The sequence below is a fragment of the Trichoderma gamsii genome (assembly GCF_001481775.2).
Source record: "Trichoderma gamsii strain T6085 chromosome Unknown Scaffold_3.2, whole genome shotgun sequence".
Taxonomy (NCBI): domain Eukaryota; kingdom Fungi; phylum Ascomycota; class Sordariomycetes; order Hypocreales; family Hypocreaceae; genus Trichoderma; species Trichoderma gamsii.
In genome coordinates, this window is record NW_020171340.1 from 110,457 (window position 1) to 125,661 (window position 15,205).

Genomic DNA, 15,205 nt, shown 5'->3' on the forward strand with positions numbered 1-15,205 from the left:
GTTCGCAAATTTTGGCACGCCTCATTACGGTCTCAATTCTCAATTTTCTGCTATACTCTAAGCCAACGCATAGTTAAATCTACTCAGACCAAGGTGATATCCTCAAGAGTGGCTGAGACGCCATCACTGTCCGGGTCCAGAATAACAAGTCCCATGCCGACTCGCTGGAAACAGCCTTCTCTGGTAGGACTGGGCCTAAGCAGCAAGACTAGGTATGGCATCTAGACTGTCAGTTAGCAAGCATGTCGATTCTTGGGCTTGGCTTAAGCCTGGTTATTATTCACTTCGGTTATCTCTCTATTGCTAAACTCCACTTCATCATCAAAGGTAAACCAGGATCTAGTATTCATCAATCTTGATGTGCAAACTCAATCAGTTCCGATTCTGCAACCATTAGAAGAAAAAAAAATTTATTAGAGGACACTTACTTGCCGTAGTCTTCCCATTGCACCAAAAACAGGACATATGCGCTTGCAAAATGCTCATCATCTAACATGGCTATGCCGGCAAGTCGAGCAGGCCTAGATGATGTTTGAATCCAGCGCAAAGGGTCACTCCTGGATTGCTGGATGGTTGACTGCAGATTAGAAAATAGGTCATCCTCTATAGGGCCGGTCTGACTCGGTTTTGTGCGAAGGATTTTACATTTGGCTAGAAAGCCTTGCACTTTCAAGATGCCAGATGGCTCGGTATAGATTTGTTCGTGTAGCTTTCGCCAAGCTGCTCCTTGCGTTCTCCAGAATAATTTCGGCACCCCTGTGGAAGCCCAGTGCCAGGAAGGCAATGTGTCTAGACGGTCTGACTTGTCTGGTCGATGCTCCATCATCCAGAGGAGCTGCTCTGGAATGGTTGATTCGAAGATGCCATGGTTATACTTGTCATGGCTGGCCTCTTGAATCGCCAGGCCTAGCCCTTCCACAGCTGCCAGCCGATCCTCCTTGTAAGTGAGTTGGCGGTTCGAGTATTTCTGCAGTAGGTCTGTCCAATCTCCAAAGTCCTCCAGTTGAGCCGTGGTCCTTTCGCTGGTCATTAACATGTTGCACTTCCACGTAATGCCAGCGGGCATAAAGTACAAGATCCTCCGTGCCAAGTGCTGCTCTTGAAGGGTCCAACCTCTCTTGCTCAGCGGGCCCCAGAATGATGCAGGATTCCCTTGCACAGGCACGGAGAGATGCATAAAGCCGTTCATTTGACCGTCTTCTGCGTAATAGGGGACTTTCACGCCATACGGGCATCGACGCTTCTTCGAAAAGATGCCTACTTCTGGATTCTCAGCCCCAGAGGCGGCGATGACCAAGTGTGCTTTCTGGTAGACGTCAGCCATTTTACCGGCCTCGCTTGCCCAGTCTTGCTGGTCTCCTTGTATGATGCAAAGGCTGTCGATCCAGAGATAGCGAACGCCAATTTCGCGCGTGACAATGACCGCATCTTGAAAGGTCTTTGGCAGGTGATCGAATCGAATGCCATCGAAGCGATCGTTGATGTTGTCTCTTGTTGTAATCATGGTCTGCGTGCCCTTTGGGCCCCAGCAGTAGCTGAGGGCACAAAAGTTTCCATGCCGGCCGTTGGCTTCTACAAGATGGATGCGCTCGCCATTGATTTCTCCAACATCTAATACACGGGTTGGAAGTTGCGGCCCCAACGTTTCGTTGACGAGCGCCTTAGCCATGGTTCTTTTACATGATTCGTGCTCCTGCAAGCAAGACTTGAGCAAAGAGTTGATAAAGGCAAATGCTTCTGAGCCATTGTCACTTGCCAATTGTGGCAACGTACATATTTTGCCAGAAACGGCAGCGGAAGACCCTAGAATTATTTTGAAAGCATCTTTATCAACATTTTGTTCGGGACACTCGTGAAATGATCAAGATGCCTACCGAGGTCGCTCCACACCGATATGTCAGAATAATAAAGAGGAGGTTTGCCCAAAACGCCAAGAAACCTTACAAACGAGAGCGCATCGCCCTCACGATCAGTCGGCCCATAGTATATTCTGGAGAGTGTGGGTGGTACCGGCGCATTCACATCTGGGTTGTCGAAGATGAAGTCGGACATCATTTTGCAGAGGCGGCAGTCTCGTGAACCAGCCCGTCGCCGAGTAGCATTCCAGAATGAATCGAGGCCAGGCCAATGTTCGAGCCTCTTGGAGATTGCAACGGCTAAGCCGTCACAGTCAGGACAGAGATCCATTTCAAGCAGTACAGGTCGCCTTTTGACCAATATTGACAGGAATCATAGGATGATTTGAGAATGTAGCGCCCCTAGCTAGCTGCAACAGATATATTCGAGCTGGTGCCTAACTACATGTACCTGTAGGTACGCAATGCAACTGAAGTTGGCAGCCAGCCTTGCCGTGCACCGCATTTTATATGTACGTACATGTAGTCACGAGTTGTACAATTAAACATGCCTTCTGCACGCCCTTCTAATTTCATTCTGCCCAACTTACTAGAGCAAGGCTTGAGTCTCCTCATTACTGAAGATCGACACCGAGTCAGAGATTCCCATCACTTGGTATAGTCCAGAAGCGCAGTGAGATGTTCGTTATGCCGCTGGCGTATGGGCAGCACCGACCACACGTGCCAAGCCCGGTCCCGCAGCAGTGCAAGCCCAACTGGTACCTAGAAGCTCCAAGGTCAAGTGCTCGCTACCTCTACTAATTTAGCCAACATACCGTGGACCCACAGCCCAGTCAGGCCTTTGTGAAATGCGTGATTGACACAGAGCGCTCTTGTGTCCAACAGTGATCGAGCATATTTACAACATTTGCGCCATCTTATACTGCATAACCTTTTGTATTGATAATGGATACAATCCAGCTGAGAACGTACAAGCACAAATTCCCGGCGTGAGTTGACACCTTTCTCCAGATATCTCATCCTGGTCTAATCAGGCTGTAGTTTGCGGGGCAGAGCACTTATTGTTACGGTTGGATCAACCACCCCCGTGACGTTCTCCGTTCATGAGAATTTGATTTGTCGCACTTCGGAATATTTCAAAAGGGCTATAAAAGCTTACTGGACGACATCTGTTAGCGGGTCTGTTAATCTTAAGGAAGAAGATCCAGAAGTGTTCGAGATATACCTGCATTGGTTGTACTTTGAAAAATTCCCAGTCCAGAATGATAGCCCGGGATTAGAAGGAAACACTGAATACGTACAACTCGCAAAAGCATACGTATTGGGAGAGATGCTTCAGGATGTTAATTTCAGGGACGCTGTCCTAGATGCCATCTTGGTAAAATCCCGCTCCAAGGCATCGGACGGTCAGAAATGGTTTCCTGTTGGGCCGGCCATCCGCTACATATATGAGGGGACGCCGGAATCATCGGCCGCTCGACGCCTTCTGGTTGATTTATATACGTACCATGGATGTGCGGATTGGCTAACGCAATGGGCGAATAAAGACGACCTGCCTAAACAATTCCTTCTCGATCTTGCCATTGCAACTTTGGCAAAGAGACCTCACCCGTCCGCACCTCTGGCTCTCAAAGCAGGAACTTGCGACTATCATGAGCATCTACCTGATTCAAACAGCTGCTACCTGAACTTGTTAGCATCAAAGCGCGATGGGGTAGTATAGATCGCATCCAGTGACGCCCAAGAGATTAACTAAGTTGTATGATTTGATGGTGCCACAATCTTGCAAGATGCAACAGACCCGTGAGTTCCTGGTTGATGTTGCGGTTGTTGCCTTTACTAAACGCTACAATACCGCTTGGACTGTTGTGAATTAATATGAGCTGTGTCTAAAGCTGGCCATCGTCATCAGCCGCCTTGAAATCTTACCTATTTATATAGAGCTAGAGTTAGGTCTGACCTGGGAGCATGTCTGCGGTTCGTAAATTCAACGATATGAGAACCATTTCGGTTTCTCCTGTAAACACTACGGGCCCTTTCAGCTGCTATTTTGTGCTTATGAGCGTAATACAGTCCAAGGCAAAGCCGAGACCAGAACTCGGGCCTCTTTGGCGAAGCCAGGCGAGACAGGCAGCCGTCACAGGAGCCTCCCGATGCCCCGTGCCGCTGCTCGGAGCTGGTGCGAGTACATTTTAGGTAATAAGTCGGTGGTATCAGACGAAAAAAAAAAGCCTTCGCAAAACAAATAGTATTACCACTAGTAGTAGCTGTGAAAAAAAGGACGCAGATAAATGTAGTTCCTCGATGAGTGATTGGGGGTTGGGTGGAATGCAGGTTGTGAAGCAGAGTCGCACAGAACAGGGAAAAGGAGCAGAGCCAAGAAGAGCCAAACGGGCCGAGACACTGCAGGAATGAAGATTTACATAAGATATGCTTATTTTTATACGTCAGAAGATCAGCAAAAACTTGGCAGTTCCTTCTCTCTCTTTCTCATTCTCTCAGCCGAGATGATCGAGGCAAGGAAGGAGTGGTGAACAGGTGCTGCAGCGGCGCAGGCGCAAGGAAGGAGCTTTGGCCGACGCGCGCTTTGTGCCTCCTCGGATAGACATTGTCAGAGAGTTGAATCGCGCGCCAAGGTGCCACGGTCTGGAGCGAAATCAGGTCAAGAGAAATTAGCAGGGCTTCACTGGGGCAGGGCCTCTCCCATTGTCATCCTTGTTTATTTCTCTTCTCCTCAATAAATCCTCAAATAAATCCTCAACAAAGTCGCTCCTTTTCTTCTCGCGCTCTCAGTCGCCTAGATAACGCTCCTCTGCTCTGCTGTTCTAATTTCGGCATCTGACCAGCACAAAGAGAAACATCATCAACATCCACCCGAGACAGACAAAAGAAGCTGTAAGTGCGCCCCACGCACTTTTGGGCGTCTTGCGATCATGAGACATTCCTTTTTTTTTTTTGCCTCCCTTGAAGCAGCTAACCATGAAATAATAATAAAAGTCGAACAAAGCCCGCCCACTTTCTCTCTCTCCCTACGGCAAACCACACCGACACACCCAAGCAAACACGCAAACAAACCACCAAAACCATGAAGACCTTCTCGCTTGCCGTCGTTTCCATGCTTCTGCTGGGCGCCTCTGCCCTCCGCCCTCCCGTCCACGGGCCCAAGCCGCCCATTGATGCCTGCTGCTGCTGCGACATCTCGGTCAACGCAATCTCCTGCGATAGGAACATCCCGGCCAGCGACTGTTTCTGCGCCGCCGTCGTCTGCCCCCCTGGCGCGCCAACCATCTGGCACGGCGAGCCTGCGCCGCGACCCACCGCACCCACCCAGAAGCTCTACCCGGTGCCCGACGCACCCACCGCGTAAGAGGGGCCGGATTAGCGACTGCGGCGCTGGCTTCTTCCTCTCCCGGGATCTGATACATCTTTACGTCGATTGTCCTGGACATTGTGAGACAAAAGACGGGGGAAGCAGCGGAGGAATCATGGCAAATTGTCTGGGGCAGAGTGATGCGCTGAGAGCTGTGCGGTAGGCTGGTGGAGAATCAGAGAGTATCGGATGTGCTTGGGAGACATTGGCCCAGTTGTAGAGACTATCAGCTAGCTTATACTTGTAATATCTACGTCCAAATTGTTACTCGATGCGATGCCAATAGACTCGGTCTGATGCCCATATGTTTTGCTTTTTTAACGCATCACTAACTTTCAGGTTATTGACATTTTAAAGAAAAAATTGTATTGCAAAACTCGAGCGATGAAACTCATTTGCTGCTCTAACTATTACATGGCCCTAGTCCGAGGCCTACACCCCTAAGATTCGCTATATTGCACTTCTCACACCACTTACACGTACCCTCCTCCTTCACTGACACCAGCCCTCACTCCATGACCAAGACGTTCCTAAACCGCGGCTTGCCAGCTTCCAAGCTCTTGACTGCCTTTTCGACATCGCGGAATGCATACTTCTCAATCATGCACTTTACGCCGTGCGTCAAGGCAAACTGAATCGCCTCCTCACTGTCCAGCGCGTGGCCGCTCGCCCAGCCCTGCACGCTTGCGCCCTTCATAATCAGCGTCACGGTGTTGATATCAACGTTACCGACGGGCGCGAGACTCAAGATCTTGCCGTTCGGGGCGAGGCCGTCCGCCAGAGCGCCGACCACTTTGGGGTTGGGCGCCGTCTGGACGATGATGGAGGCGCCCCCGAGCTTGGTCAGTTCGGCGGCGGAGTCGGCATTGGAGGTGTTGATGTAGTGGTGCGCACCGAGCTTCGTGGCAAAGGCGGCCTTGTCGTCACCTTGAGACAACACCGCGACCTCGTAGCCCATCTTGCTGGCGAACTGCACGGCCAAGTGGCCCAGGCCGCCGAGCCCCTGGACGGCGACGAGGCGGCCCTGCTCGACTCGCTGCTTGCGGATGCCGTTGAAGACGGTGACGCCCGCGCACAGCAGAGGCGCCGCCTGCGCGGGCTCCATCTCCTTGGGGATGCGCACGACGGCCTCGGCGCGCAGCAGCACGTACTCGGCATAGCCGCCGTCGCGCGAGACGCCGTTGATGGCCTCGTCCTTGCAGTACTGGAACTCGCCGCGCTGGCACTCCCTGCACACGCCGTCGTGCCCGCCGTGCCACGGCCCGCCCACGCGCTGGCCCACGGAGAGGTTCTTGACGTCGGCGCCGAGCTCGACAATGTCGCCGACGATTTCATGGCCCGGCGTGCGCGGGAAGACGTCGCCAAAGTGGCCCTGGCCGACCTCCACGTCAGACCAGCAGACGCCGCAGGCGAGGACCTTGACGAGGACCTGGTTGGCAGAAGGGTGCTTCAGGGGCACGTCTTTGATGGTGAAGGCGGAGTTAGCCGCCGTGAGGACGACAGCTTTGTAGGTTTCGGGGAGGGAGGGTGTCATTTTGCGAGGGAGCGATTGGTTTAGTATCACTTGTGTAATACCTTTATTTGTTTTGACGTTTGGATTGAAAGTGCTGACAGGTGTATAGTAATTACACAGTTTCAGCAGCTCTATTGAGGTCTTGTGTAAAATGGGGGAACTTTGGAATGGTTTTGAAAGACGAACAAGCTTGGTGCTATCACCAATTGAATATCTTATAATTAGAGGAAGCTATTGAACATTATATACTTCTAGATGAAAGCGAAGTCCCCCCTAATTAAGAGCAATGTTTCTTCATACCAGCTATACCTGTTTTCAGCTCATGGCGATCGACCCATCTCAATCGGGACAATTGCTATTAATGATAGGGCAAACAAACTAGTGCGCTGCTGTGAAGTCAGTATGACTTCACCAGCGGGGGAAACGAAATATGTGAAGGATCCAAAAGTCTATGGGAAAGCTGAAAACTATTTCCGCCCAATCTGTTTAGGAGTCGGCGTTCGGGCTTAGGATTGGAACGATACTAGGGCCGGCCGGACGTAGCATTTGCTCTCCCATTATCCCGTATCTATTGCAGATGGCATGCTTTTATCTACAGAATTGATGGAACATCTACCTAGTAGATAAGGCTATAGTTCAAAAAGGGCAAAGTAGTCTGGCTCTGTTTGTAAACCCTGATTTTCTATCCCCCTTGGGCTAATCACAAATGTAATTGATATCTGATCGCTCCAATGAGCTTCGCGATGAGAATCAGCCAATACCACCTCTTTCTAGATCAGAGACCTGTCATAGATCCAGAGTCCTGCTTTACAGTGATGTCGAGCTGGTTATCGTTTCATAATATTGAGTCAATTGAAACCATTGTATCAGCAACTATTATATGATTCCTGCCCGATGGCCTTGCAATAAGAATTGTGTCTTGATGTCATCCATATAAGTGGCAACGTCAAGACCAGCGTGAATCAAAGAGCCCAATTACTTCAGCACGCCTTTGATACTCTCACAGATTTTCTCACAAAAGCTTCATACTCAATCAAAACTAATTTGACCAAGATCACTATTCTTCATCCTGTCGTATATCTCCTCGTAAATTATTGGTCAAATCACCCATTTGCCTATGCTCCAGGGTAGCAGTAGAACCGCCCATAGTAGGTGCATCAGCTCGCCACAGCCTACCGGCAGCGGGGCAACCTCTCCCCGGCTAATCCTCGCTCCTCACCTTCCAGCCCAGCCAATCACCGCCCTCCCATTTCCGACATCACGGGGCAGAAGAGGCGAATCAATCAGTCTAACCTCCAGGTATCCCCAAACTCCAAACCTCCAGCCTCGCCCAGCCCTCCTAAGCCGCGGCACTCCGATCCTTCCTCCTCCCAGAACTCATTCATTGAGGTGTATATTTTATCTACCTCTGAGTCTCTGTTTTTTCTCCTTCACATACAGCAATCATGCTTCCGGCCACGCGATCTGCGGCCTCAATGGCCCTCCGAGGTGCGTTAAATTTTCAAAGGCGAAGACGACGACGACACCCAGCCATTCGGGATGCAGAATAGCTAACTCCAATTTCAATTACTCTATAGTCAAACCTGCCTCTGCGCTGATGCCCTTCCGAGCCGCCGCCGCCTTCACAACAACATCCCAAAAGGATGCCACCTCGTTGACCCCCCACTCGCCCAGCTTCGGCAAGATTCGCAAGGAAGTTCCCCTCCCCAGCGAAGAGGGCACCAAGGGCGTCATCCAATACGCGCTGTACGTAAACCTTGAACACCCATTCGACCTCGAATTAGACGATCGATTAAGAAAGAAAGAAAATTGCTAGTTCACAAATCTAACAATGAATCTTTAACAGCACCTCCCTCGACATCATCGCCAACTGGGCCCGTCAATCATCCCTCTGGCCCATGACCTTCGGTCTCGCCTGCTGTGCCGTCGAAATGATGCACCTCTCCACCCCGCGATACGATCAAGATCGTCTCGGAATCATTTTCCGTGCCTCCCCCCGTCAGTCCGACGTCATGATTGTGGCCGGCACCCTCACCAACAAGATGGCCCCGGCCCTGCGCCAGGTCTACGATCAGATGCCCGACCCCCGATGGGTCATCTCCATGGGCAGCTGCGCCAACGGCGGCGGCTATTACCACTACAGCTACAGCGTCGTCCGCGGCTGCGACCGTATCGTCCCCGTCGACATCTACGTCCCCGGATGCCCGCCCACCAGCGAGGCCCTCATGTACGGAATCTTCCAGCTGCAGAGGAAGATGCGCAACACCAAGATTAGCCGAATGTGGTACAGGCGGTAAATTTTTTTGGAGAGAGTGAGGGTGGAGGAGAATGAAAGTGAAATACATGGAAGGCAAGATGGGGAAAGAAAAAGAATGGGGGAGGCAATTGGCATTAAGTGATTTTGAACGGACACGGAGGATACTGAAAAGTATGGAGATGAAATCACTTATCCAAAAGGGGGCATGGATATTCGAACATGGGAAACGACGGAATTGTCCAGGCAAAAATTTCAGAGTCAAAACTCAAGACGCAAGAAGAAGCAGTACCATACATTGGCTCAGTATTTTAATTTTTTTTACTATGTTTTCTCAAATATGTGTATATACACCCTGGGCTGCCACGGGGTTAGAGGTGTAGTGTAGAGTATCTGCCCAAAGAAATACTGTACCAATACTAAGAGCTGGTTGAAGAAAGTAGACTGGTTGTCTCATGTGAACTGGAAAAGATATACTTATACATATGTAGTAGAAAAGCGGTTTGATCAGTTATCAATTTTACTTTATTACAACAATGAAACAAAAAGCCAAACTATTTTCTTCCAACGAGGAAATGAGAGAGTAAAAAAGTCAAAATTCCATTCCATGCCTGCTTTACTATATCTTGCAATACCCTTCTGCTATTAACTTCATCTTTGCGCTCTCCAGCATTCGTAAACGCAACACCGCCAGCTAATGAATGCATTTGGTCATCGAAGAATTCGAATGGAATGCCAGAAACTGGATAACCCTTCTGTCGGCCAACCCAGCCAGCAGAGTACCACTTTGTACAACCCGTTTCTCATGGTCATGCATGTATTCTCGTTCCATAAACCGCCTCTTTTTCACATTTGACATCGTAAAGCAACTCCTCTTGCCATCCCCTTATGCTTCTTGTCTGTTGATGCCCAAGGCGGCACTGCAAGCCATTCTATCTCAACGCGTCACATCTTGCCCGATAACAATAAAATCCGCCAGCGCCAAACCAAAGCCTACCATGTCTGTCTGCTGACTCTTCAACCAAAGCATATATACCCAATGAGGAAACCAAAACCAAAATAACTATCAATGAGGAGACATGAAGGGATTTTTTCCTGTTGGAAAGCAAAGGCTACGAAAACATCGTAGAAAGCTGTGTGATGCGAGCACATCCTATACCAACCCGCCGTCTATTCTTGGCCAAAGCCCATAGTCTCCTCAACGGCAATTGTGAGTTTCTGCTGTAGCGTTTCCAATGTTTTATATGGGGGTAAATCAATACGGTTGAAGCTATACTTGTGATTAGCTCTCTTTTTCTTCCATTATTTTCATTGCCAACAAAGAGTCAGAACTTACCAAGTGTGTGCCTTGGGTAGGTTATTCAAGTCGCCGGCCTTTTCGATTGTGAATCTTCTGGGACCATCGCTGCCCTGAAGATCCTTGAATCCGTTGACGGGGATTCTGGAAGTACCAGTGGTGAACTGCAACAAACGCGACTTCTGCTCGCCGTCCCAGGATCGCACTGTTGCCCAGAAGTTCTGGATAACTTCGTCCGATTCAGTGTAGCCTCGGTAGTCGGTGTGCTTCTTCCAATCATCAACGTCAATCTCCGCAATACCGCCAATGAGCAACTCCAGCTCACGCTCATCAAATACATTGATGAGATCGTGGGGAATCAGCTCTTGGAAACCCTCCTTGAACGCCTGGAACTGCTCGGCAATACGCTTCTCGATACGCCATTTAACCATGAGGTCCACATACTCCTTCTTGTTCTCATTCGTCACTTCAATATCACGGCCGCCGGGAATCAGATCTTCGGTGGTCAATACACCGAAGCGCTCATCTTCCGTGGAGAATGTTTGTTCCAGGATTCCTCCTGAAATATCATTATCTAGCATCCACTGCAATGATCGGTGGAAATCGGCGTCGACTCCTTCCATGTCTGCCAACGTGACTCCCTTGCCCAAGACCATCTTGTAGAGAGCCCCAATGAAGAAGGCATCCAAAAACCGACGGTGGAAGATGGCCATACCGACCACACGGCCAATGAATTTGAAATAGTTGAGATGCTCTGGGTTGATACCAGAGTGGGGGTTAATTTGAAGGGTATAATTATCATGCGCTGAGTACTCGAATAAACAGTAGAAAGGGTTGAACATTTCGTGTGAAAGGAGGAAGAAGAATTCTCGGGACAGACCACCGTAATCAAGACCGTCTTCTCCATCGAATTTGATCATGAGACGCTTCTTTAGGTCTGTAGCAGACTGGCGAGTAATCTCGGCAAAGGAGTCTTCGAAAATGTGCGATCGTCGGACCTTGATATGGCATTGTCCGCTAAGAATACGCATAGCAGGCTGAGAGCGGAAGTAAATAAGCTTCCGTCTGAAGTCTCGCTTGTACTGGGGCACATTCTGATCCAGAGACGAGGGAAGACGCGGGTCATCCCAGGTGGTCGTCTTGGTGTTGTGGTCCACAAAGTAGACTCGGGCGGTGTTTGTGAGACGCATCTCCCAGCCGCTCGGCAAGGGGCCAAGCTGAGAAACGGGTTGTTGCTGGATCTGGCCGTTAGTGTTGTTCTGGCCATACATACGGATGAATTGCTGTCGGCGAGGATCGACCCAGGTCGTGGTGCGAGTGTTGTGATCGACAAAGTATGGTCGTCCTTCAGGAGTCCAGCGTTGTTCCCAACCCGGAGGGAGCTCACCGGAGCCAGGGCTAGTGGCGCCGGTGTGCATCATGGCCGTGTGGCTGCCGTTGGGAGCAGCATTGTTCGCAGCGCCGCCGACGGGGCTACCAGAACCAGAGCCTGCTTGCTGTTGCTGAAGGGTTGGCGAGCTGGTACCAGTTCTATCTTCGGGCAAAGTTCGGTTTTGGTGTCTCTGGCGCTCGACTTGGGTAACAGCCTCTCGTTCGTTGCGGACTTCGGCGGCGGTCCCATTGGCTGTCGGTCGGTTCCAGCTGGTGGTCCGGGTGTTGTGGTCTACATAATAGGTGCGGCCCAGGTTATCTTCTCTGCGTTCCCAGCCTGCGGGCAAGCGGCCTTGAGCGTCTTCGAACGGGCTCAGTTGGCTGTTGGGGCGCGTAGAGCCATTGACACTCGCAGAGGCAGGCGCGGCACTGACGCTGGCTGGATGGCCGGCGAGGTTTGGTTGGGAGCTGAGCGCGTTGCCGTTGGGGCCAGACATGGCCGAACTTGGTCGTTCACCAGCCGGAGCAGATAGCGTCGACAGGTTGGAGCCACTGGGTGCTCCGAGTGTGGGTCGGTTCGATGATGATGCTTGGCCGGCGCGAATGGGAGTGCTGAGATTGCAAGACAGGTTGAGGATGAGCTTGCCGTGCACAACGAGGTTATCAGTCGATTTCTTGAGATCCCTAGTAATCATTTGATCTGGCAAGTGCTAAGCGTTAGCGAGCTACTAGTAGTCGGGCAAGGAAAGAAAGGGGGCAGGGCGCGGCCTGAGACATACCGTCGGCCTCGGGTCCGACTTCAGGAATCAGGTCGCCGATTCGGATATTGATAACGCCAAGGAAACCCTGGTCCTTCTTCTTGAACTTCTTCTGGTCAAACACCTGGACGGCGAGGATGCTGCCCTCATCAACCCGGCTGCAGAATCCAACATTTAGCATATAAACATCCTCATTACGGTTCAAAGGAATGGCCGTACAAATCAAAACTCTCGTTCCAATACGGATTGAGCGTCTTCTTGCTCACCGTCGTCGTCTTGGTCTGCTCTCCGTTGATGGTCGCGACGGCAAAGGGGTCGGGGAAGCCTAGGGTTGTCATCGTTTAGCTGGAAATTGGCAGACATGGAGACATGACGCAAGGGAGCAGACTAGCAGAAGGAGAGAGATACATACGGAAGACATCTCGCTTATACAAGCCATCTGCGGCGATGACTATGACGACAAATGTTAATAACCCAAAAACCTTCTTGGACAGGAGTGGCTTGCACGGGAATCGCACTTGTTATACGGAGATTGGGTCGACTGCAAGACATATGTTAGACGAGAATTCTGTGATAAATGACCGAGCGGCCTATTGCCAGAGAGGCCGGAGGGGAAAAAAATGGTACGAGCGTGAATCTTACCCAGCATCGTTGTTTCGGTTCGCCATCTTGACGAGATGGGTTGTGTATATGCAGCGCTCCAGGCACGGCAACACAAGGCTTCCTCAAATGCACAACTGTCAACAAATTCGACACCAGCGCAAGCCCTTTTTCTTCGAGATGGCGTCCAGGGGCGGACGTTTAAGGAGGAAGTCGGCGCTGTAAGTGACGCCAAGCGACGATATGCTGCGGACTGAGCAAAGTTGGGGCTGTGCAGGCCAGACTCCCCGCTCTATGGCTGGGTGGCGGGATGAGGGCACGTGACAAGGCCTGCGCTCAGGCCGACGGCGACGGCTGCGAGACGGAGCAGGAGGCGTGAGCAGCGTGGAATCTCACGGCAGCGCAGAAAAAATAGCGGATGGGCAATGGACGGCACTGGGCTGTGACGATGATGGAGGAGATGGAATCCAGGCGGGTTTGCAAAGGCGGGCTGACAAGTGGAATCCCCCTCTGCGCACAGCTCAGGCGGCTACGGGGCGCTGGCTGATGGCCGTTTGCTGGCGATGGGAGTGGGGGGGAGGGACGAAGCAGCTGCTAGGCGGCCTCCTTTAGGGCCCTTGGGCTGTCGCTAGGGCGGTTCCTTTTAGAAGGAAGAGGGCCCCGTGGCTTCTATGGAAGGAGTCGATGTACTCCGGGATGTGGAGGAAAAGCGGTATGTGCTTTTTATCTTACCTAGTAGATGTAAATCCATACACTTGCAGTGTAAAGCAACAAGTGTGGCTTCTTTTTCTCCTGATTTGAGGCTGTTTTTGCATTCCCGGAAGCAGGGATAAAATAGAGAGCGCAGACCTTTGGGTACCTTACCCAGAGCGCGCTTTTACTTGCAATTTATTTTCTCTCGCGCCTCAGGACGGCGGAATCCGGCAAACAGAAGCCGTCAAAAGCTTGCCGCTACGAACTAGGTTGCTCCGCAGCATCTGCTCGATTCCACTGGCCGGTGCTTGACGTACAGTGTGGCATTAGCCACTACCTACTACTCAAAGTTGTGCCTAGATCAATAGTAAAAGGATCAAGCGAGCGTGGAGAGCGTATGCCTACGATAGTCATTCGCGCCGACAAGCAAAAGCCCGTGGCAAACACGCCCTACAGGTAGTACGTGCATAACGCGCCAACTCTAGGGCGCCCGACTTTATTGGCATGCTTGCGTGTGGAAGCACGACATGCAATTCATCGCGCCGGCACAGCCTCCATAGCGTTTACCCGAGGTTCCTGCTAACTACCAAGCTACATTACTCTCGACCTCTCGAGGTGCTCCATCTGCTAGCGTAATAGACGCCGTGACGATTGACTAATACCTGTCAAATCATTTCACTCGTCTCGTCTGTCATCATTATCAACAAAGAATGAAGGAAGGGAATAGAAAAGAGGATGGTATTTGACATGATTACCAATAGTTCACTCCCCGGACGCAAACTTGGATCCATAGAGTGCTTTAACGAGACAGCTCTGCGCCATATTATCAGTTGCTTTGTGCTATTGCCCTCTATTTCATATACTAGTTAACATCATCAGTACGGCTCTTGTTTACCACCATGATTTTTTCTTAGCGCCAAGATGTTGCTATTAATGGAATATCTTTTTCGGGAACGGGGGTGCTGGTGACCATCGTCGTCTAATCCTACGTCGGATCGGACACTCCAAACCCTCACGTAGCGGTATAAGTAGCAGGGGTCGACATCTAGTCTCACAAAGTTTTGACTGCGTATCTCTATCATATATATGAATAGAATGAGGAAAAAAGCGGCTGTTCCAGAAGGGAAGGAAGAAGCCATTTGACACCATGCATGAAATCCCATAGAGCTGCTTCAGTAGACCCGTATCGTAAAAACGCCACTCGGGAGCGCAGCTCCAAATCTGACGCGCAGGATCTGCGATGCTACTTTATTGATCAACCTCTCTATGATGCAAAATCTAGGCGTGAAGGCGATGCCGGATGTTGTCGATAATAGGGCGTGGAGCAGCTTGGCCTAGGCATTTTGTCATTGTATTTGTAAGAAGATTCTCGTACGGTATCTTTATCTGTTAGGATTGAAACACACATGTTATAATTCTTACAAATACAAATTGGTGCCCGCTTCACAGCCATGCTTGAATCATTCTAAGAGTAACAAGGAAAGAAAATCAAT

At 50.6% G+C, this 15,205-nt stretch overlaps 5 protein-coding genes across 5 annotated transcripts; 2 read left to right on the forward strand and 3 right to left on the reverse strand.

Annotated features, from left to right (window-relative positions):
• Positions 1–424: 424 nt before the first annotated feature.
• Positions 425–1,669, reverse strand: TGAM01_v201049 (hypothetical protein; the record flags this gene model as incomplete). Its single annotated transcript, XM_018806732.2, has 1 exon — positions 425–1,669. One exon carries the CDS (start codon positions 1,667–1,669, stop codon positions 425–427), a length of 1,245 nt encoding a protein of 414 aa, XP_018660025.2.
• A 3,272-nt stretch (positions 1,670–4,941) lies between these two features.
• Positions 4,942–5,223, forward strand: TGAM01_v201050 (hypothetical protein; the record flags this gene model as incomplete). Its single annotated transcript, XM_018806733.1, has 1 exon — positions 4,942–5,223. One exon carries the CDS (start codon positions 4,942–4,944, stop codon positions 5,221–5,223), a length of 282 nt encoding a protein of 93 aa, XP_018660026.1.
• A 511-nt stretch (positions 5,224–5,734) lies between these two features.
• TGAM01_v201051 (hypothetical protein) lies at positions 5,735–6,760 on the reverse strand (the record flags this gene model as incomplete). The annotated part of the gene is made up of 1 exon (XM_018806734.1): positions 5,735–6,760. One exon carries the CDS (start codon positions 6,758–6,760, stop codon positions 5,735–5,737), a length of 1,026 nt encoding a protein of 341 aa, XP_018660027.1.
• Positions 6,761–8,184: 1,424 nt separating this feature from the next.
• On the forward strand, positions 8,185–9,036 carry TGAM01_v201052 (NADH-ubiquinone oxidoreductase 19.3 kDa subunit, mitochondrial; the record flags this gene model as incomplete). The annotated part of the gene is made up of 3 exons (XM_018806735.1): positions 8,185–8,227; positions 8,317–8,485; positions 8,586–9,036. The coding sequence occupies 3 exons, from the start codon at positions 8,185–8,187 to the stop codon at positions 9,034–9,036; spliced, it is 663 nt and encodes a 220-aa protein (XP_018660028.1).
• A 1,127-nt stretch (positions 9,037–10,163) lies between these two features.
• On the reverse strand, positions 10,164–13,087 carry TGAM01_v201053 (E3 ubiquitin-protein ligase pub1; the record flags this gene model as incomplete). The annotated part of the gene is made up of 7 exons (XM_018806736.1): positions 10,164–10,263; positions 10,330–12,361; positions 12,441–12,577; positions 12,639–12,744; positions 12,832–12,870; positions 12,938–12,960; positions 13,062–13,087. 7 exons carry the CDS (start codon positions 13,085–13,087, stop codon positions 10,164–10,166), a joined length of 2,463 nt encoding a protein of 820 aa, XP_018660029.1.
• Between the last annotated feature and the right edge of the window lie 2,118 nt (positions 13,088–15,205).